Source organism: Scophthalmus maximus, chromosome 12 (assembly GCF_022379125.1).
Source record: "Scophthalmus maximus strain ysfricsl-2021 chromosome 12, ASM2237912v1, whole genome shotgun sequence".
Taxonomy (NCBI): Eukaryota; Metazoa; Chordata; class Actinopteri; order Pleuronectiformes; family Scophthalmidae; genus Scophthalmus; species Scophthalmus maximus.
Genome location: NC_061526.1, coordinates 9,390,593 through 9,412,500, shown reverse-complemented (window position 1 = coordinate 9,412,500; position 21,908 = coordinate 9,390,593). Strand labels below are relative to the sequence as shown.

The 21,908-nt window shown below is 45.9% G+C and overlaps 3 protein-coding genes across 5 annotated transcripts in view; all 3 read left to right on the top strand.

Moving 5' to 3' along the window:
- Positions 1-2,587, top strand: part of LOC118320374 (lecithin retinol acyltransferase-like) — an 8,535-nt gene extending 5,948 nt beyond the window's left edge. Inside the window, exon 3 of the mRNA XM_035651072.2 lies at positions 1,357-2,587. Coding sequence (XP_035506965.1) covers positions 1,357-1,509 — 153 coding nt within the window. The 3' untranslated portion in view covers positions 1,510-2,587. The remainder of the gene's footprint in view (positions 1-1,356) is intronic.
- A 636-nt stretch (positions 2,588-3,223) lies between these two features.
- Positions 3,224-8,996, top strand: lratb.2 (lecithin retinol acyltransferase b, tandem duplicate 2). Its single transcript, XM_035608741.2, has 5 exons — positions 3,224-3,475; positions 4,828-4,933; positions 5,037-5,111; positions 7,640-7,792; positions 8,776-8,996. Exons 1-5 carry the CDS (start codon positions 3,270-3,272, stop codon positions 8,929-8,931), a joined length of 696 nt encoding a protein of 231 aa, XP_035464634.2. The 5' UTR covers positions 3,224-3,269; the 3' UTR covers positions 8,932-8,996.
- A 1,175-nt stretch (positions 8,997-10,171) lies between these two features.
- rbm46 (RNA binding motif protein 46) lies at positions 10,172-21,707 on the top strand. Of its 3 annotated transcripts, XM_035606888.2 has the most exons (12): positions 10,172-10,252; positions 10,364-10,407; positions 11,501-11,713; positions 12,249-12,429; positions 12,569-12,725; positions 12,977-13,106; positions 13,480-13,577; positions 14,280-14,724; positions 15,904-16,103; positions 16,364-16,466; positions 18,040-18,301; positions 19,645-21,707. In XM_035606888.2, the coding sequence occupies exons 3-11, from the start codon at positions 11,518-11,520 to the stop codon at positions 18,297-18,299; spliced, it is 1,770 nt and encodes a 589-aa protein (XP_035462781.1). In that variant the 5' UTR covers positions 10,172-10,252; positions 10,364-10,407; positions 11,501-11,517; the 3' UTR covers positions 18,300-18,301; positions 19,645-21,707. The 3 variants fall into 3 exon arrangements, with proteins under 3 accessions (XP_035462781.1, XP_035462792.1, XP_035462773.1); XM_035606899.2 differs by lacking the exon at positions 10,172-10,252 and having other exon boundaries at positions 10,259-10,407; positions 14,280-14,571; XM_035606880.2 differs by lacking the exon at positions 10,172-10,252 and having other exon boundaries at positions 10,259-10,407; positions 19,621-21,707.
- The last annotated feature ends 201 nt before the right edge of the window (positions 21,708-21,908 follow it).

Here is a 21,908-nt window from a genome sequence, read left to right as displayed (position 1 = left end):
TTTTTTTAAAACACATTTACCGAGCTGAGGTCACGTTGTTCGATATACCTCTGGAGTCGGAGCGTATCATACGCGGCGGTATGATTTAGTTATACAGTCAGTATATAACGATATTAAATCCTAATAAATCTGTACTTGACAGTAATAACATGTGGAATATGAAATCATATCTACAGCACAATAACAATAATTTGGTCAGAATTGTATCATTATTGTTATAATAACATAATGACATAAGTTATATAATATGGTGTATGAATAAAATAAATCATATGAATACCTGAACTTCGACCTGAACAGAGGCAGCAGGTTTAGTTTCACGTGTTGTTGAGACTTTTCTCAAAGAGTAAGATGTGGGGGGATGTGAGGGGGCGTGGCCTGTCTGTCCATCCAGACTCTGAACGCCAAACACGCACACACACACTCACTCACGTGCCCACACTCACGTGCACACACACACACACACGCACGCACGCACGCACACACTCCTGCCCGCAGCAGAGAGACGTTCCCCTGGTTCGAGTTTCACTTCCTGTAATTTCTAACCTAAACATTTGGCCTCCCTGCAGCCGAGGAGTCTGCTGCCCACAGGTTCCCTGAGGAGGGGGCAGGGGGCAGGGGGCCCCCGGGGGCCCCACAGTAAAAAACAAACAACAGGTCAATTGTATTCTGGCTTAGTTGGACCAGGAGGCAGAAGTCGGCTCAGCGAGAGTCTGAAGTATTTTCTAGAGCTGCGACTAACGATTATTTTCATTATCAATCAGTTGTTTGGTTCATTAAATGGACAAAAATGTCGATTGTGTTTCTCAAACCTCAACATGATGTTTTGTTTTGTCCACACACCAAAGATATTCAGTTCACTGTCACAGAGGAGCAAAGAAACCAGAACATATTCACGATTGAAGCTGTAATCAGAGAATTATGACTCTTTTTTCCCCCATAAAAACTACTTGAACCGATTCATCGATTATCAAAATAGTTGGCAATTAATTTAGGAGTCGATAAAAGAGATACCCGTGCCTTCGAACAACGTAGTGACTGTGTTGTGTTTGTGCCTCAGAGCTGCAATAAGCAATATATTAAAAATCAATGAAATACAAATAAAGAAGACTCGCAGCCCCGTCCCTGCTCCAGTCCTGTTTTTTGTTGGACTACAACTCACAATGCTTTGGAAGACGTCAACAGAAACTTAAACGCTGCCTTTGATTGATTTTGCTGCCCCCAAGTGGCCAAAGAAAGAGGCGTCACCGCTGCTTTGTATCGCTAGAAGTATCGGTGAAACTTGTGGCGGTAAAATAATGATAATGATAATAATAATAATGATGGTTGTCTGACCTCCATTTCTCCTCTGTGCAGTTCTGTGAGTGGCTGAAGTCGCTGATCCGGGACCAGCGCACCGTCGTCCTGGCGACGCTGCTGGGCCTCCTGTCCACGGTGTGTTGGGGCGTATCCCCCGGCACCGCCCTGCCCGCCCTCCTCGTCCCCTTCACCCTGTGGATGGCGAGCTAGACGCCTTCAGGGGCGAACATGGAAAACCGGCGGAGATCGACCGCGTTTCTTTCTTCTTTTCTTTATTTCCTGACTGGTTTGTGCGCTTAGAATGAACAGAAGAAGAAGAAGAAGAATTAGTTAATCGATAGCATTAGCAGCGTTAGCGACCAGCATAGTACTGATAGATGATGAGAAGTCGAGATGAAGAAAAACAGCCGACGCGTCTGTGTTTTGTTGGAGGTGATGATACTTCATCTGAATTCAGAATTCAAAGAACCAAAGATCTTTTTTTTTATCCCCACGCACATAATGTCAAACATGTTAAAGTTTCTTGAAACACTTCACAGGTAGATTTGGTCCAGATCGGTCGTCCGATCCAATCAGGTCCGTTTGTTTTTCATCTAAAACTGAAAATCTTCCGTTAAAAAAAAAGGAAATTTGATTCCGATTTTGAATCACGTTTGTACGTGTGAGTCCATGTTGATGAAGTCGATTATCTGTGGTGGAATATTCCACAAAATGATTGTTGGGAAAAAAAAAGGGTGAAAAAGAAAAGTTCCTTCTCGTCTCTGATCCAGAAAACATTGATGCGATCTTTAATTTTGGTGTTTTGAATGAAATATCCAATATTCACGGTCTCATACATCTGGAATAACTTTTTTTTCTCTTTTTTTTACCCCGAAAAGACTCAAAGTGAATGTAAAAAAAACCCTCAACTATTCGAGAAGCTCAAAAAATCCAAATATGAAGGAGAAAATCATGCGGATGGAAGTGAAGCTGGTTTCATTTGACGACAGCAATAATCATTACATCATCTGCAATCTTTTTTCTACAACCCTGTCACTTTTGTGACGTCACTGCTTCGCTCAGCGGTGGAAACTCAAAGTCAGTGGCGGCCATCTTGGCCTTGACACCACAGTAAGAATACCACGTGTCTTTTACCTTGTGTCCATTTCAGCCCCTGAAGCTCTTCTGTAAATATCTGTAAATATCCGTCTCAAACGTTTTGTACAGAATGTAATTTCTTTTTTTACGACGCTGTCACACTTTTCTACTGTGTGTTTTTAAAGATGTAAATAAAGGAAGTGGAAGTAGAGTCGACGTGTCGATTTGTAAGGGTGTTAAACAGGTGGTCAATATAAAAATATCAAATATTAGGTCGGTCCACCTCAGGTGACTATATTTAACTCATATATGAACACAGAGTTATGGACAATACATTCAACATCTGTGAATAAGTTCTTCTAAATATTACACACTGTGGCTTTAAGTTCTCTTAATGGCCCTTTATCTTATTTTTGTTTTGTCAGTTCAATGAAATAACTTTGTCAGCTGCATAAATACAGTTCTGAGCTGAAACGTCACTCTTCCTCTGCCACCCTCCACATTGACTTTTTTCAAGCTCTGACCCGTCAACCGGTCATTTCAAGTTTTCAGCTCCGTCATGTGGAAACTGTGGGACTCTGAACTCTGCTGCCCTCCGCTGGCATCAGATGGGAACAGCAGGAGGGGCAGGCCTCCTTCACTCCTTCCTTAACTTCTTTTCCCTTTTTCCTATCCCTCCTTTGCTTATCTTCCTCTGTTTTCCCTTCTTTCCTTTAGCGAGAGACTCTTTGTCGTCATGGTGACCTAACTGAATAATGTGGAGAGCTTCGGGATTGGACGACAGAATGAATAAACTGCTCAGATCTGACCCTGGACCAGTGGCATTTCATAATCCCCCCCCCCCCCCCGACAATAAAAGCTCCTCCGAGGCGACGGCTTCACCTCCTCGCACCATGTCTCCTCTACAGCTGCTCGCCATGCTCCTCATCGCCACGACGACACCTGAGCCCAGAGAGAGGAGGAGGAGGGAGGAGGAGGAGGAGGAGGAAGAGGAAGAAGAGGAGAGGAGGAAGTACGACCTGGTGTTCAGGAGGGGAGACCTGCTGGAGGTGTCCAGGACTCTGTTCACACACTTTGGGATTTACCTGGGAGGAGACAGGTGAGAGTGACAAGCTGTGACGCCGCGATGTGATTGGTCCAAGAGGCTTCAGTCGCTCTCAGGTTCTGAGTTCACAGTTGAACTTTTCTCTCTCCTTTCCTTTCTCTTCCCTTTCTCTCCTCTACTGTCCTCTCCACGTCTCCTCTCCTCATCATGTCTTCTCTCCATTCCATGCCTCTTCTCACAATGTGTCCTTTCCTCTCCTCGTCTCCTCTCCTTCTCTCCTTCCCTCGTCTCCTCTCCATGTCTTCTCGTCTCCTCTCCTCGTCTCCTCTCCTCGTCTCCTCTCCATGTCTTCTCGTCTCCTCTCCTCGTCTCCTCTCCTCGTCTCCTCTCCTCGTCTCCTCTCCATGCCTCCTCTCCATGTCTCCTCTCCTCGTCTCCTCTCCTCGTCTCCTCTCCTCGTCTCCTCTCCATATCTTCTCGTCTCCTCTCCTCGTCTCCTCTCCTCGTCTCCTCTCCATATCTTCTCGTCTCCTCTCCTCGTCTCCTCTCCATGTCTCCTCGTCTCCTCTCCTCGTCTCCTTCCCTCGTCTCCTCTCCATGTCTCCTCGTCTCCTCTCCTTTTCTCCTCTCCATGTCTCCTCGTCTCCTCTCCTCGTCTCCTCTCCATGCCTCCTCTCCTCATCTCCTCTCCTCGTCTCCTCTCCATGCCTCCTCTCCATGTCTCCTCTCCTCGTCTCCTCTCCTCGTCTCCTCTCCATGCCTCCTCTCCATGTCTCCTCTCCTCGTCTCCTCTCCTCGTCTCCTTCCCTCGTCTCCTCTCCATGTCTCCTCGTCTCCTCTCCTCGTCTCCTCTCCTTTTCTCCTCTCCATGTCTCCTCGTCTCCTCTCCTCGTCTCCTCTCCATGCCTCCTCTCCTCATCTCCTCTCCTCGTCTCCTCTCCATGCCTCCTCTCCATGTCTCCTCTCCTCGTCTCCTCTCCTCATCTCCTCTCCTCGTCTCCTCTCCATGTCTCCTCTCCATGTCTCCTCTCCTCATCTCCTCTCCTCGTCTCCTCATCTCCTCTCCTCATCTCCTCTCCTCGTCTCCTCTCCATGTCTCCTCTCCATGCCTCTTCTCACAATGTGTCCTTTCCTCTCCTCATCTCCTCTCCTCGTCTCCTCTCCATGTCTCCTCGTCTCCTCTCCATGCCTCCTCTCCTCGTCTCCTCTCCTCGTCTCCTCTCCTCGTCTCCTCTCCTCGTCTCCTCTCCATGTCTCCTCTCCTCGTCTCCTCATCTCCTCTCCTCGTCTCCTCGTCTCCTCTCCATGTCTCCTCTCCATGTCTTCTCGTCTCCTCTCCTCGTCTCCTCTCCGTGTCTCCTCTCCTCGTCTCCTCTCCTCGTCTCCTCTCCTCGTCTCCTCTGCAGAGTAGCTCATTTCATCCCGGACATCATGCCGGTCGTCAGCGGCGACCAGCGTCGTGTCAGACAGATGGTGACCAACAGCAGACTCCTGCTCGGCGTCCTGGCGAAGGTACGGAAGCCTCAGTGAGGAGTGGGCGTCCGTCACGTCCTCCACGTGTTCTGTGATCTGTATCATACGTTTCTGATATTAATGTGTGCTGTTGTTTCCTCAGTGTGGCAGCGTGAGGGTGGACTCAGTCGACGACTTTGCTTACGGATCAAAGATTCTCACCAACACCACGGACCAGGTGACCCATTCGTTGACCTTTGACCTTTTCTACCCGTCAAACAGAGCAGCTGGAACAGACGGTGTCAGTGAAGGTGTCGTCTTTCTACCTGTCGTGTGTGTTGTGTGTCGTGTGTTGTGTGTGTTGTGTGGTGTGTGTGGTGTGTGGTGTGTGTTGTGTGTGGTGTGTGTGGTGTGTGGTGTGTGTGTGTTGTGTGTGTGGTGTGTGGTGTGTGTTGTGTGGTGTGTGTGGTGTGTGGTGTGTGTTGTGTGTGGTGTGTGGTGTGTGGTGTGTGTGTGTTGTGTGTGGTGTGTGTGGTGTGTGTTGTGTGATGTGTTTCGTGTTTCGTGTGTTGTGTGGTGTGTGTTGTGTGTCGTGTGTTGTGTGGTCTGTGTTGTGTTGTGTGTCGTGTGTTGTGTGGTGTGTGTTGTGTTGTGTTGTGTGTTGTGTGGTGTCTGTGTGGTGTGTGTTGTGTGTCGTGTGTTGTGTGGTGTGTGTTGTGTTGTGGTGTGTGTTGTGTGGTGTGTGTTGTGTGGTGTGTGTGTGTGGTGTGTGTTGTGTGGTGTGTGTTGTGTGGTGTGTGTTGTGTGGTGTGTGTTGTGTGGTGTGTGGTGTGTGTTGTGTGGTGTGTGTTGTGTGGTGTGTGTCGTGTGTTGTGTGGTGTGTGTTGTGTGGTGTGTGTGTCGTGTGTGTTGTGTGTTGTGTGTCGTGTGTTGTGTGGTGTGTGTTGTGTGGTGTGTGTCGTGTGTTGTGTGGTGTGTGTTGTGTGGTGTGTGTCGTGTGTTGTGTGGTGTGTGTTGTGTGGTGTGTGTGTCGTGTGTGTTGTGTGTTGTGTGTCGTGTGTTGTGTGGTGTGTGTTGTGTGGTGTGTGTCGTGTGTTGTGTGGTGTGTGTTGTGTGGTGTGTGTCGTGTGTTGTGTGGTGTGTGTTGTGTGGTGTGTGTGTCGTGTGTGTTGTGTGTCGTGTTGTGTGTGGTGTGTGTTATGTGTTGTGTGTTGTGTGTCGTGTTGTGTGTGGTGTGTGTTGTGTGTTGTGTGTTGTGTGGTGTGTGGTGTGTGTTATGTGTTGTGTGTTGTGTGTCGTGTTGTGTGTGGTGTGTGTTATGTGTTGTGTGTTGTGTGTTGTGTGGTGTGTGTTGTGTGTTGTGTGTGGTGTGTGTTGTGTGTTGTGTGGTGTGTCTGTCGTGTTGTGTGTGGTGTGTGTTGTGTGGTGTGTGTTGTGTGGTGTGTGTTGTGTGTTGTGTGGTGTGTGTTGTGTGTTGTGTGGTGTGTGTTGTGTGTTGTGTGTTGTGTGTCGTGTGTGTTGTGTGTTGTGTGGTGTGTGTTGTGTGTTGTGTGTTGTGTGTTGTGTGTTGTGTGTTGTGTGTGTTGTGTGTTGTGTGTTGTGTGTGGTGTGTGTTGTGTGTTGTGTGTGGTGTGTGTTGTGTGTTGTGTGTTGTGTGTTGTGTGTTGTGTGTGTTGTGTGTTGTGTGTGTTGTGTGTTGTGTGTTGTGTGTTGTGTGTGTTGTGTGTTGTGTGTTGTGTGTGGTGTGTGTTGTGTGTTGTGTGTTGTGTGTTGTGTGTTGTGTGTTGTGTGTTGTGTGGTGTGTCTGTCGTGTGTGTTGTGTGTTGTGTGTTGTGTGTCGTGTTGTGTGTGGTGTGTGTTGTGTGTTGTGTGTTGTGTGGTGTGTGGTGTGTGTTATGTGTTGTGTGTTGTGTGTCGTGTTGTGTGTGGTGTGTGTTATGTGTTGTGTGTTGTGTGTTGTGTGGTGTGTGTTGTGTGTTGTGTGTGGTGTGTGTTGTGTGTTGTGTGGTGTGTCTGTCGTGTTGTGTGTGGTGTGTGTTGTGTGGTGTGTGTTGTGTGGTGTGTGTTGTGTGTTGTGTGGTGTGTGTTGTGTGTTGTGTGGTGTGTGTTGTGTGTTGTGTGTTGTGTGTCGTGTGTGTTGTGTGTTGTGTGGTGTGTGTTGTGTGTTGTGTGTTGTGTGTTGTGTGTTGTGTGTTGTGTGTGTTGTGTGTTGTGTGTTGTGTGTTGTGTGTTGTGTGGTGTGTGTTGTGTGTGGTGTGTGTTGTGTGTTGTGTGTTGTGTGTTGTGTGTTGTGTGGTGTGTGTTGTGTGTGGTGTGTGTTGTGTGGTGTGTGTCGTGTTGTGTGGTGTGTGTTGTGTGTTGTGTGTTGTGTGTCGTGTGTGTTGTGTGGTGTGTGTTGTGTGTTGTGTGGTGTGTGTTGTGTGTTGTGTGTTGTGTGTTGTGTGTTGTGTGTGTTGTGTGTGTTGTGTGTTGTGTGTTGTGTGTGGTGTGTGTTGTGTGTTGTGTGTGGTGTGTGTTGTGTGTTGTGTGTTGTGTGTTGTGTGTTGTGTGTGTTGTGTGTTGTGTGTGTTGTGTGTTGTGTGTTGTGTGTTGTGTGTTGTGTGTGTTGTGTGTTGTGTGTTGTGTGTGGTGTGTGTTGTGTGTTGTGTGTTGTGTGTTGTGTGTTGTGTGTTGTGTGTTGTGTGGTGTGTCTGTCGTGTGTGTTGTGTGTTGTGTGTTGTGTGTGTCGTGTTGTGTGTGGTGTGTGTTGTGTGTCGTGTCGTGCAGGTGTGCAGCCGCCCGGCGCTGAGGGGGGAGGACGTGGCCCGGCGGGCCGAGAGGCTGCGAGGCGACGTCTCCTACAGTCTGTTGTGGTACAACTGTGAGCACTTCGTCATGTACTGTCGCTACGGAACAGTCACCAGCTTCCAGACGTTTCAGGTGACGTCCTTTGATTCGACTTCCTTTCTTTCCTATCCTTCCTATTCTTGTCCTGGTTCCTGCCGCCGATCCCAGCTGATCTCAGATCAGACGTCCTCCATCTTTAATCTGGTTAAAACCTGCCTGTTGCAGCAACAGGCCATCGCTCAAAAGCTGCATTGTTCCTGCGGATTGAGAAACAACATGTTTCATCACCGATGGACAGAATGAGGCGGAGAGAGAGAGAGAGAGAGAGAGAGAGACAGAGCGAGAGAGACAGAGAGAGAGAGAGAGGGAGAGAGAGACAGAGCGAGAGAGACAGAGAGAGAGAGAGAGAGAGAGAGAGAGAGAGAGAGAGAGACAGAGAGAGAGAGAGAGAGAGAGAGAGAGAGAGAGAGAGACAGAGAGAGAGAGAGACAGAGAGAGAGAGACAGAGCGAGAGAGACAGAGAGAGAGAGAGAGGGAGAGAGAGACAGAGCGAGAGAGACAGAGAGAGAGAGAGAGAGAGAGAGAGAGAGAGAGAGACAGAGAGAGAGAGAGAGAGAGAGAGAGAGCGAGATGGGGGGTCGTTCTGTAAAAGTTGTCTGACGCTAATCTGTCATAATCCCCTCAGGGGTCATGTGAGGTCGAAGAAAATCTGAAGGCGGAGTATTTTTTATGTCTTTGAACAAGTATGACTAAAAAACACAGCTTGTAATTATTTTTTAAATTTTATTTGATTTCTGGAAAACCTCTAGTTAGAAAAGTTTTGATAAGTTTTGATAAACTAACTCCAGTGTAACGCAGCCACCTAGTGGTTATTCATGGTTTAAACATACAGAGACAAAAACACATTTCTGACTTTAATAAATATTCACAAACGTCTTCATCTCACGTTTCACGGGAAACGTCAGTGAAACAATATAGATTTCTGTTATTTTTTCTTTTGAATTGAATACGTCTTAATGTTTTAACATGGTGATTTTCACAGAGTTTAATTCCTTCTCTCTCCTCCTCTTCATCAGTTCTGTAAGACGGCGAGGAAGCTGTTGCTGAGCCGGCGTGTTGCCAAGGCGACGGCGTTGCTGGGGGCGTGTCTGCTCCTCTACCTCAGGGCGGTGACCACCTGCTCCGCCCTGCTGGCCGCCCTGCTGCCCTTCCTCATCTGGATGGCCTCGTGAAATATAAAAAGTAAATTCATGACCCGAGTCTAATTAATAAAGATTGTATTTTTCAGAAAGGTGAATTATTTTAATGAGTCTTATGTATTCATTTAGTGTGATTATCCTAATCCTAAAGAGTAACACAGACGTCTCTGATTGGTTGGAAGTCGTTGGAAAGGCATTTGCAATGGTTCATGGGATGAGTAGTTCTTTCACTCCTGAAAATGATCTTGTACACAGTCTTGTACTTCTGCGTTTTTTTCCCCGTTTTCCAATTAATGTTTTGCTCCGAGTAAAAGGTTTTCTGGTAAAAGTGGGCGGGGTCACTGTTGCGCTCAATATCTAAACTCTTTTGTCCCGGTCAGGATCCTGTAAGACTGATGACGCTTGGCTTTTTCCAGTGATCTGATTGGTCAGTAGTTGGACTCTTTCATTGACTGGCTTTTATCTCTTATCTCGAACGTAACCTGCTCCGGAGCAGCTTGGCCGTTCAGCATAAGTTAACATGGTGATTTGCCCCCGTTGAGACGAGAACCAGCTTCGTAGGACGAAAACAAAACCAAGAGTTGAACGTGAAGTTACGTTGATAACCACGAATCCTGGGGCCTGTGCTACGAAGCGAGTTCAACATACCCAGGATATGTTTTCGCGATCTGGTTTGACTTAACCTAGCGATGGTCGTCCTGATATCCTGTAGAACTACTACGAAGCTTGTTATCGACTGTCTCAGTCAGGGGTTTTCACGACCTGGTCACAAGTGCGTTCATGTGGAAGAAGCAGACCAAGAACAGAGTTTTCAATATGATATGAAAAGAAATGCTGATTTTGAGCGAAAATATTAAAAATGAGAATGAGAAAGTGAAAACACCATCAGTGATTCTGTCGGGAATCAAATCATCTTTTTATCTAATTCAAATTAAGCTCTAATATTAATTAGAAGCCACACGTCCGTACGATATCAACCTTGTTTTAAGAGAAAAATGTATTTAATTTGCGATATCATTGAGAAGCACTACACTACCCACAATCCTGAAGTGTAACATCGACGTCTCTGATTGGTTGGATTCGTAATGATTTTCCTTTTCTTTTCTTTTTTTGCTCTGAATAAAATACATTTTATGATAACGAATTCATCTGGTGGTTTATTGACTTCAAATCCAGGCTCAAAACTCTTTACAATAAGGGTTTTTATGAAACGGCAGGAAATTCGGAGCGTTTTTTTTTTAAGTGGGCGGAGTCACTGTGCTGCGCTATATTTCCTCATGTAGCTACTGTAAACTCTTTTGTCCCACTCAGCGCCCCGTGGATCGAAGACGCTGGATTTCCAGGCTTCTGATTGGTCAGTAGTTGGACCGGTGACTGACTGTCATCTCGAGACGCTCGCGCGACAGTCGCAGTTATATAAAATACATATTTATGATATTTTTTTGAATGTTATTCTGTGTTTGAGGTGTTGACCCGGTCCAGAAGGAAAAAGAACGAACGACACAAGCGGTGAGTTCGCGGAAAGAGCGAAGTTCAAGCTGAAGTCACGAAGTCGCGGTTAAAGTCGTTAAAGAGCCGCGTTAGCGTCTGAGCTAGCTTTAGCCGGTTGTGCTAATTCGAGCGGTTAGCTTAAAAAGCTAGTGGCTAGCAGGTGTAGCGTCGGCGCTGCTAACGTTGCTAACTGAACGTTAGCTCGACATCAAAGTCTCTGGCTAGCAAACGTTAGCATTAGCTTAGTTTTAGTGACTGGCAGCGTTGGCTAAAGTCCAGTTTATTTTCATAATCGATTCATCGATCAGTTGTTTGGTTCATAAAATGGTTGAAAAATGTCGATCGTGTTTCCTCCAAACCTCAACATGATGTTTTGTTTTGTCCACGAGGCCAAAGATCTTCAGTTCACTGTCACAGAGGAGCAGAGAAACCAGAAGATATTCACATTGAAGAAGCTGATATCAGAGAATTTTTGTAATAAAAACTGAATCAATTATCAAAATAATTGGTGATTAATTTAGTTGTTGATTACTAATCAATTTATTATTATTACTAAAATCATAATAGAAAGAATTAGACCCGTCGGCTAGCTAACACTGTAATACTTTTCCAGATGAGATTAAATTAATTTCAGGTGTGTTGGTAAAAATGTTTTCATCTTCTGCGTCAGTTAATGTTGCGGAAGATTAAATCTGATCAAACTTTTCTTTATATTTAAAAATATTGTTTCATCCTGTTGCGAAGCTTCAATATCCAAACTGTTTCTGTAGATTTCTGTCTCTTGTTTGGTCTAAAATGAGTCTCGAGTGTAATTTTTAATTTGGAAAATCTTTCCGATAAAAGTCAGTTTGAAGTTTAACAGGATAACTGATTTGTTATCTTGTCAGTTACTTTTCTTTCCTTTGAATAGTTAAGCTTTGTAAAATAAAGCAGTAAAACATGGTAATCCACAAATATATTGCTTATAAATCAAATTTTGGGAATCTTGTACTCCCACGAATCCATATCGGTCGGACTCTAATTTCCTCACCAGTCGTAACTCGGACACATTAAAAGTTCTTTTTTATTGTCAGTTGTTAAACTCATTTATTCTCTCTCTCTTTACATTCAGACGTCGCTCATTGGAAGATGTCGGAGTCAGAGAGCTGGTCAGACGTGGACGTGGAGGGGGACGCCGGCGAGGTCAGCCCGCCGTCGGGAGGCGGTGGCGAGCGGCGGCGCTCGTCCTGCGTGGAGGAGGTGGCCCTGCTCTCTCTGCTGGAGCAGAGCGGCAGCACCATCGTGCAGGAGAACGGCCAGAGGAAGTTCGGCGGACCGCCGCCTGGTACGTGTAGTGAATTAATGAACTTATTGTTTAATCTATAAAAAGTCAAGTAGGTGTTTCCAGAGAGTTTTTGAGATGTGACCATTTTCCTCGGCACCTCTCTGGCCACGGTCTGACAGCAGATACAAGTCTCCACTGTCTTTTCTTCACTATGTGAAGTGATGCAGGACTAATTAGTAATGAATTGTGGGTAATTTTGGACTAAACCAAGGGGTGTTTTCACGCCATCAAGGTTCAAGGAAACCAAGGTTCGTGTCTCCGTCACATTGTTTTATATTGATTCCGATTAGTTTTGGGTTATACGTTGTGACGTAGACATTCGTACTTCCTGTCGTGGGCTGCGTCTACCTCTACTTTACACCGTTTGGTTTGTCGATGGGTGAGTAGTCGTCCTTCCGTTTTGTCCGTTTTATTATATCGCCGAGACCAACTGTTTTGCTCTGACAGTATTTTGGTGCGTTTGTCTGAGGATCCTGTCAAACGAGGTAGGACACTACAAACATGTCTAAAATATATATATGTGTGTGTGCTCCAGGTTGGCAGGGGCCGCCACCGCCGCGGGGCTGCGAGGTCTTCGTGGGGAAGCTTCCCCGGGACGTGTACGAAGACGTGCTGGTGCCCCTGTTTGAGAGCGTGGGCCGTGTCTACGAGTTCAGACTGATGATGGAGTTCAGCGGCGAGAACCGCGGCTACGCCTTCGTCATGTACGCCAACAGGTAACAACAAACCGGCAGCGAGACTGAAGTGGGCGTCACACCGCACAAACGCGATCCGTCTCAAAAAACTCTGGCCCTCGGGCTAATGGAACGACTCACTGTGATCAGTGACTGAGTGATTATTGATTTGTGTCTGCAGGGAAGCCGCTCAGCGAGCCATCCAGATGCTGGACAACTACGAGGTGCGCCCGGGAAAGTTCATTGGCGTGTGCGTGAGTCTGGACAACTGCCGCCTCTTCGTCGGCTCCATCCCCAAAGACAAGAGGAAGGACGAGATCATGGCGGAGATGAAGAAGGTGAAAACACGACGCTGACACACGCACGCACGCGCACACACACACACACACACACACACACACACACACACACACACACACACACACACACACACACACACTTTTCTCCCTCATTAACAACATGTAGCTTGTTGCTTCACTGTAATGCAAGAGCAGCTATTTGTTTACTGTTGTTCACCGGCCTCCAGGCAGTTTCATCACGCTGTGTATCCCTATGTGTCTGTCTGCGTGTGCGTGTGTGTTTGTCTCAGGTGACGGAGGGGGTGTCGGACGTCATTGTGTATCCCAGCTCCACTGATAAGACCAGAAACCGAGGTTTTGCCTTTGTTGAGTATAAATCCCATAAAGCTGCAGCTGTAGCCAGAAGAAAGCTCCTACCTGGTAAACACACGCACGCACGCACGCACGCACGCACGCACGCACGCACGCACGCACGCACGCACGCACGCACGCACGCACGCACGCACGCACGCACGCACACCTTATGCAGCTCCTGTCTGTGTCCAGCAGAGGGAGGTAGAACGCTAAACACGCCGGGTGAACAGAGCTGAATGTCAGAGAGGAGCTGCTGGTGAACTGTCATGTGGTCCAACTCTGTCTGATTGTAATCTGATTACAAGAACACACTTTTACTGACGGTGTAAATGTGACTGTTGTTGTTGTTGTTGTTGCCGTCATAGAAACTGTTGTTTTTGTATGTTGTGCTGAAGTGACCCGTGCCGTTACCCCTGCTGTGACCCCTTGTGTTTACCAGGAACCTGCCAACTGTGGGGTCAGGTCATCCAGGTGGACTGGGCCGAGCCGGAGAAGGATGTGGACGAGGAGGTGATGCAGCGCGTCAGGGTCCTTTACGTACGTACAGCGTGTGTGTGTGTGTGGGCCAGGGAATTTTGACACTTGGAGGCGCAGTTCCACCACTAAATGGCCCAGTGATACGCCCATGAGCGTCAGATCATTTCCCCTCCGGTGAACCAGGAGGCACCTCGTGTTTGAACGCATCAGAAACTTCCCCCTGGTCGACGTCAGCGCTCCGTTCAAGTCGCCTCAGGAAGCAGACAATCTCCAGATTCACTAGCAGCTCAAAGCTCCTCTCTATCGTAAAGTCTTTATGAATTTGTGAGGGTTAGGGGCTGTGCCTCCTCATCGTCGCCGCGGCGCCTGTGCCGCTCGCCGATCAAAGGTCAGCACTTCAGGAAGCAGCCGGTGAAATATTCAGTCTCCTTGTTCACATCAGAGGTGAAACAGCAGGAGACTCAGGGGAGTTGTTCGCCCTCCCAGGGAGCAATTATTGTGGAGGCTTTTACTGTGGAAGACGGAGGGCAACAAACACTAACCTGAGTGTGTGTGAGAGAGTCTCTTGGGAGTCATGTTGACCTATATGTCAGCATGTGTGTGTGTGTGTATATATATATATATATATACACATTATATTTTAATAATATATTATCAAACAGTGAATCAAAATTATATTAACCTTAACAAATACAAAATGACTAATACATGACACGTGTTTTAAGGCACGTGAAAAATAAACTTGCTGTTCCTCTGCCGCAGGTCCGTAACCTGATGCTGAGCACGAGCGAGGAGACCCTCCGCCACGAGTTTTCCCGCAACAAGCCCGGCTCGGTGGAGCGCGTTAAGAAGCTCACTGACTACGCCTTCGTCCACTACCGCTGCCGCGACGACGCGCTCGCCGCACTCCGGGCGATGAACGGGGCCCAGATCGACGGCGCCACTGTGGAGGTGACGCTGGCCAAGCCAGTGAGGATGAGGGACGGAGGTGCGACCAGCAGGGGCTACAACGGCAGGACGGACCTGGACAACGACACAACGGGCGGAGGAGGAGGTGGGGGAGGAGCAAGAGCAGGGAAAGGGGTGTTCACGGTTCACAAGAATGACGGCGGGATGCTAGGACGAGCTGAGGACAGGTGCTCTCCTCTGAGACCCGTGTTCCTGCCACCGCCCCTGGGGAGCCCTGTCTACCCAGGACCAGGAGGAGGTGAGGGGGAGGAGGAGGGTGGCGGGAAGGATCTCACTGAGTGAAGATGATTTTCATTTCCGAATAATAATAATGCTGATAAGAGAATCACGATTATATATAAACATAACCCGGGAGACACATAGTCCTCATGGCACAAAACCTTAAGACGACATATTGTCCAATTCTACTTTTCTGCCCAAATTTCCTAAAACTAACGTTCCGGTCTGTGACGTGAACGTTCCCATTGAGCCATCGAGCCAGGAGAACCACCTCCTCTCCCTCCCGTCTCCTGGGACGATGATGAATACAAACCTCTGGGCTCCATGTTGTTTTTTGCAGCCGGTGGAATTCCTCCTGTTCAATTAAACATGATGTTTTATTTTCTTTTATTCCGTTTGTCTCTGGCACACGTCCATCAAGTCTCAGCATATTGACACAGGCACGATAATAATCTGGCGAAGGAACCAAACTTATGTTTCCCGCCGCCTACGGACATTTGAGAAAATGAGAAAAGTTTCAGAGGATGGATTGTGAAATATTAATGGGGGGAGAAATGTCGCCACTCCTTCTGTACTACAACGAGAGAGAGAGGGAGAGAGAGACGGGGGGTGCTCTTGGGAAAATGGAGAGAAAGATTCCGACATAAAGAAGGATGGAGATTGAGGTAGGAGGTGGACTCTTAACTCTACTGTTGTAGATTTGATTTTGACTGCAGAATAAATAATAATAATAATTTTGGATCAAAATAAGTGAAAACTCGTTTTCCGACATTCACAGTTGCTTCATGTTTTCTTTAATGAGACGCGTTTAAAGAACAGTGACTGTATATGAAGATGGACGACACGTGTCCTATCTCTCCTACTAAATTGAAGCAATGATCTCAGATAAAGGCGCTGCCATTTTGTTCCTTTTGGCGTCATTTTGAGTCAGAATCTGTGGCATCGAGGTCCCGCCCATACTGCTGTCAATCATGCCGTAATATCATCAAATAACAAATTAAAACCAAACTGATCAGAAACATGAACACGTGAACGTACATCAGTGTGATAAGAAAGACCTCACAATGACAGGAACCATCTTTGTGAAAAAATTATTTTATGTTAGCTTTGATGTAAATGTCATGATGTCCCATGTTATTTACAGTGTGTCAGGACAGATTCTAACCAAAGTAAATTTTTTTGTCTCTGCGTCTCCAAGACAATGCCGACAGGTGTGTGTTCCCGCTCTTCCCTGGGACCCCGCTCTCCCCGACCAACCTGCTGCTGCTCAGGCAGAGTCAGATCAGCTCGGCTGTCAGCCTGCTGGACTTCTACTGCCGCAAGAACTGCTGGCCGCAGCCAGAGTACCACCTGTTCTCCACGCCGGGGCAGGACGGGCGGCTTCTGCTGCTCTACAAGGTAGAGTACACCTTACACACTGTGTGTGTGTGTGTGTGTGTCTGTGCGTGTTATTCCAGTGTCAGGACGCCTCCGTGTGTATTAACGCACTTAACATTTTTCTCCTTGCTTCACCTCATCTCACTGTCTCTCAGCAGCCGTTAGAATATTAATATTGAGTTGTGAAGTAAATTAATGATGTCAGAATCAAAAACAAACCACGTTGAGACATGAAAGGCAGCAGATTCAATATGTTTAACACTGTGTGTGTGTGTCTGCAGGTTGTGATCCCAGCAACACAAAGCATCTACATCCCGGACAAGCTGTGTTTTCTGCTGGATGACGCCAAAGAACTGGCTGCACAGACGACCCTGTGCAAACTGGGTACGGATCATATATAGGTTGCCCACAGTCTGTTTCAGTTTTTGTGTATCAGTGTTGGCGCCCACGTACTGGTTATCAATACAAACCAAAATATAAGACAGCCTCGTCTACGGTCGATTTCCTGTTCGCCGTCACCAGACCGCTGTCGCCTAGCAATGGAACAGCAATTGCCCATGGTTCGAAAAGGTTTCGTCCCCACAGCGCAATGAAATCCTGGGACAGGTTTGATCCCGGAGAAGGATCCAACTGTTCGTTTATGAGCGTTGAGATAAAAAAAGGTATTAATATTTGACGACGGGAAGAGCAAAAAAAAATTATGGGCCAGAATAAAGTTTTAACCTGCCAAGACGCGGCTGAGGAACTGAAGCAGAGAGAGATTTGCTGCTTTGTTGATCTCGTGCGAGTCACTTTTTAAACCCCAGCCGGCTCCTCGTGTCTCCGCGAGTCTGTCCCACTGAGGGATTTCCATAATTGTGACTTTTCCTAGAAAAGCCTGCTGTTTCGTTCCTCGCTTGTTTATTTTTTTACAGCGCTGATCCAGTTTTAATGTTCAGAAATATGGCCGAGATTTTATCTTTCCCTCCACGCTGTCGTCGTCAGGTCGCAGGCTGGAGTGAAGATTCTCCCCCATCATGGCTCTTTCCTCGAACACAGTCCCCCCAGCTTCCACGTTCTGAACATCATCCCTCTGAAATACCGCTCAGAACCCTGCGTTCTCCCGGGGACGCAGCTTTATGTGCGCCGCTAAGTCGCCACCCGTGCATTTAAAAGTGGGACTGGGGGAAGAGTGTGGAGAGGAAATGGAGCCCGCGGAGAGCGGCAGTGAGAAAGTGGGTCGGTTGACGAGCACAAGGAGGCTATGAATCTACGAGTCAGAGCAGAAGTGATTTGGTTTCCCAAGTCCGAGAAGCTCCGAGATGCAAAGAGCTACGCTTTTAATCAAACTCCTGATGCAGCATCCATTTTTTAACACGCCCGCCGCTCCGGAGGGAAACGAACATGGACGAGAGAACACAAGCCAATTCCCCCTCCCTCACTTTTCTGCCACGCCTTCCTTTTGTCGCTGCGTCGATCAACTCCTCTAGGATCAATTTTTTTTGGTGTCCAGATAAACTATTTTGTAACTTCTGACAGAAATTACCGTCTTATGTTGTTGTTTCATCTGCCTCACTCTGCCTTCACGTGCCGGTCGGAAGATCCTACTTCCCGTCTTGTGGAGTCGAAAAAATTACGGGAATGTCGCACGTTCAAGTGCTTTGTTGTCGGAAAGGAATTGGGGGGAAAAATGCCGAAAATGGCCAATGTCTCGATAAATATCATCGATCCATGTCAAGTTAAGTGTACGGAGATCACAGATTTAAATGATATACACGAGCTACAGCTACTAATAAAGAATTACATATGTGAATCTGTCCTCTTCCCTGCCGTGTTCAAAGATTCTGGTCGCCCCAACTCTGGGAACTCGGGTCTCAAAAGTTTCCCGCCTCGTAATTCCGACTTGAGGGGGCGTTCATGTGCAATTTCCATGACCTCACATCCTGTTACCTGTGTCTTTCCTCCCTCTCTCTTCCAGACTCGCTCCTGAGCGAACCGTCCTGTGACTCGGAGGGCAGCCCGTCCCCGCCGCCGGCCCTGCACTCCCCCGCCACCACCCCGGGGGTCCTGACCTGCGGCGGCCGGGCCTTCGCATCCTGCCTCCCTCCTCCTCCCACCCCGCCCTCCCCCTTCCCCTTCCCCTTCCCCCTCTCTGCCCTCTCCTCTTTCCCAGCCCTCACCCCCCCTGTCTCCCAGACACCAAGGCTCTACATCAGCTCCCAGTCGCCTTTCTACTGACGGTGAGACTCAAAACCATCTGAAGGACACAGAGAGAGATTTACATGATCTTTAATTTTAATTATCTTTATTGTTTTACTAGTTATAATACTGTGTTCGTAGAAATTCATTGATTCAGTGATTGGTCGAGCACGTGTGTGGGCTGGACATTGATATGGCGGCTCCACCTCATGATCTCGTCTTTATATACAGTCACTGATCGTCTTCATATACAGTCAGTGATCGTCTTTATATACAGTCACTGATCGTCTTCATATACAGTCAGTGATCGTCTTTATATACAGTCAGTGATCTTCTTTATATACAGTCGCTGATCGTCCTTATATACAGTCAGTGATCGTCTTTATATACAGTCAGTGATCGTCTTTATATACAGTCGCTGATCGTCCTTATATACAGTCACTGATCGTCTTCATATACAGTCAGTGATCGTCTTTATATACAGTCAGTGATCGTCTTTATATACAGTCGCTGATCGTCCTTATATACAGTCACTGATCGTCTTCATATACAGTCACTGATCGTCTTTATATACATTCAGGGATCGTCTTTATATACAGTCACTGATCGTCTTCATATACAGTCAGTGATCGTCTTTATATACAGTCGCTGATCGTCCTTATATACAGTCAGTGATCATCTTTATATACAATCAGTGATCGTCTTCATATACAGTCAGTGATCGTCTTTATATACAGTCGCTGATCGTCCTTATATACAGTCAGTGATCATCTTTATATACAGTCAGTGATCGTCTTTATATACAGTCGCTGATCGTCCTTATATACAGTCAGTGATCGTCTTTATATACAGTCAGTGATCGTCTTTATATACAGTCAGTGATCGTCTTCATATACAGTCAGTGATCGTCTTTATATACAGTCAGTGATCATCTTTATATACAGTCAGTGATCATCTTTATATACAGTCAGTGATCGTCTTTATATACGGTCGCTGATCGTCCTTATATACGGTCGCTGATCGTCTTTATATACAGTCAGTGATCGTCTTTATATACAGTCAGTGATGGTCTTTATATACAGTCACTGATCGTCTTTATATACAGTCAGTGATCGTCTTTATATACAGTCACTGATCGTCCTTATATACAGTCAGTGATCGTCTTTATATACAGTCAGTGATCATCTTTATATACAGTCGCTGATCATTATTATTTAAAATTATTGATCATTATATTATATACAGTCATTGATTTTTTCTATATGCAGTTGTTGATGGTGTTTATATACAGGTATTGATCGTCGTCGTACATTTGTTCTCCAGATTGTATTTGATGTTTTTCTTCCTCTGGAATTTTCAGTAAAAGTCTTTACTCTCACATCAGGACACGAGGCAGGAAGCTTCCTCTCGTCTCGTCACAGCTGCAGGACGACGGCGCTCGGCAGAGGAGACGAGATTTACTATACGACTCAAACATGTCCCATCGCAGTTTGTTTGTCTGGGCCGACGTTCAGAGCTATGGCGGCGTCTCGCCCGCAGATGTTCGGCGAACTGTTCACGTTCCTCCCGCCAGTTTGTTTTATTCTGCCTCTGTTTTTAAAAGCATATATATCTCTTTCTCTCCCACAGACGAGCGGGATAATATTTAGTCTCTGACGAGCCGCTCTGCTTCGTTCTCCTCTGATAAACAATGAATCGTGTTTAGGTTTCGCAAAAAAACGTCCGCTAGCTATCTACCTCTGGTGAATGTCAAACCTCCCTCCGGCTCCTCTCTGGAGTCACTTCCCATGATGCCTCAGGATATCACACACACATGAACGTCAACCATCAAATAAGTTGTCAGGTGAAAGATTTTTATGATTTATTTATTTCCGTAGAAGACGAAGCTTTGTGTTTTTGACGTGTAAAGTAATTTGAGTGTTTTCCAGGCTCGTCTGTAGAGAACCCAGAGTTCTTCTGGCCGTCGGACAAACAACGTCTTTTTTTTCTCTCAGATGATCACAGACAAATCTTAAAAGCTAAAATAAGAAAACATTTTGTGGAAGTTGTTCCACGTTTCCCTAATTTGCCTGACCCACATTTTTTAGGGCTTTGAGCACTAAGATCCCTCACTTCGTTTTAGGCTCATTTAAATCGCAGAGGAAACAAAGGAGGCAGACGACCGTTAGATGGAGTTTTCCCAAGTTTCCCCATTTGTGTTTTTAAGAAAATTAGGATGTTTCTCTACTTTTATCTCCTCCTCTCCGTGGTCGTGCAGGCGCATGAAAAGAGTCTTTGTAATCTGGAACTGAAGCAGTCGTCCTCGAAAACCAGCGTCACTTACTTCATTTCATTCATGAGCAACTCACAGATCAACTAATCAGTCGATTGGAACAATAATTGGCGACGGTTCTGATCGACGATTCATAGTTTTTCCAACCAGAAAAATGAGTAAGAGACACTTTTCTTAATCGCGTAACATCACGACCTTACGATTTAACTCGTGTTATGAAATCAACTTCAATTAATAGTACGAGTCAAACACTTTTCAGTCCATTTACTCGTAAAAATGTGTAAATTCGTTACATAAACAAAGTTTAATCAACTTTAAACTATATACGTTTAGATTCTACAGTTAAAAATACGTCAAAGTTTTATTTTTATTTTTAAAGATTTCCTCAAAACAACAGAAGAAACCAAAATAATGAATAAAAACTATTCACCACCATTTAACAGCAGCATTGAAACCTGTTTTTTAAACAATCCGATTCATAGAGACTAAAGGTTTGTGTTTAATGAGAAATTGAGAATTTAACTTAATTTTTTTGCGCCTATTTTTAATCCATGTGTTTTTATCTGGAGAGGAGGCAGAAGGAGAAAAACAATCCTCTTCATGTTTATTGATTTGTTCAGACGGGAGCAGCTGATCGTTCTTGTTGATTCAGGCTCTGGAGATTTACGTGACGTCATATATCAACACTTTTCTGCTTCTGAAGTTTTTGTCCAGACGTTTTGTTCTCTCAACATTCTGAGAGTGATGAGATCATCTTAAGAGTCTTGTCAAAATTTAAAAGAAAAAATCCCTGTTTATCCTTTTATTCCGTGAATTAACCCATTTTCTTTAAAATCCAGATTTTAATTTAATATAGAAAGATTTAGTGACTCAAATTTAATCCTAAATGATAGTATTGATAAAATTAAATACAAACCGTAACAACCCTATTTATTAAAAATCAGGAAAATAATCAATAAATGAATGAGACCCTATTTATTTAACCTTGAGCGTGGAATGAGCCTCAGCTTACGAATGAAGCGTCTGATTACACCGCGACAACTCAGCCTTGTGATTGAAATTGTAAGTGTGTATTTTTTCTCTCTGATTCAGAAACCGATGAAATGTCAATGATCCGTGTTGTGTACCAACGGACACGTTCAGAATGTTTAGAAATAAAACTTTGCCTCTGTTGATTCGTTTCAGGTCGACGTGTCGTTTGTCAGGATGAATTATTGAATATTTGAAGATTCGTGTGATATTTTCGAACTAGTGATGTTCGGACCAATCGTTTCTGCGAGCGACTTCTGCCACGACAGTTTTTCTTTGTAGCTGATTTGCCGTTGTGTTTTCCTACTTTGCACATCAGGGCCCCGTACTAACCGGAGACGTGACTC

Excerpts from the sequence above, each read along its gene's own strand:
- rbm46 (XM_035606888.2), top strand. The coding sequence starts at position 11,518 with ATGTCGGAGTCAGAGAGCTGGTCAGACGTGGACGTGGAGGGGGACGCC. Across the intron at positions 12,430-12,568 it reads TTCGTCATGTACGCCAACAG|GGAAGCCGCTCAGCGAGCCA; the intron begins GTAACAACAAAC and ends TTGTGTCTGCAG. Across the intron at positions 13,107-13,479 it reads CAGAAGAAAGCTCCTACCTG|GAACCTGCCAACTGTGGGGT; the intron begins GTAAACACACGC and ends TGTGTTTACCAG.
- lratb.2 (XM_035608741.2), top strand. The coding sequence starts at position 3,270 with ATGTCTCCTCTACAGCTGCTCGCCATGCTCCTCATCGCCACGACGACA. Across the intron at positions 5,112-7,639 it reads TCACCAACACCACGGACCAG|GTGTGCAGCCGCCCGGCGCT; the intron begins GTGACCCATTCG and ends CGTGTCGTGCAG. Across the intron at positions 7,793-8,775 it reads CCAGCTTCCAGACGTTTCAG|TTCTGTAAGACGGCGAGGAA; the intron begins GTGACGTCCTTT and ends CCTCTTCATCAG.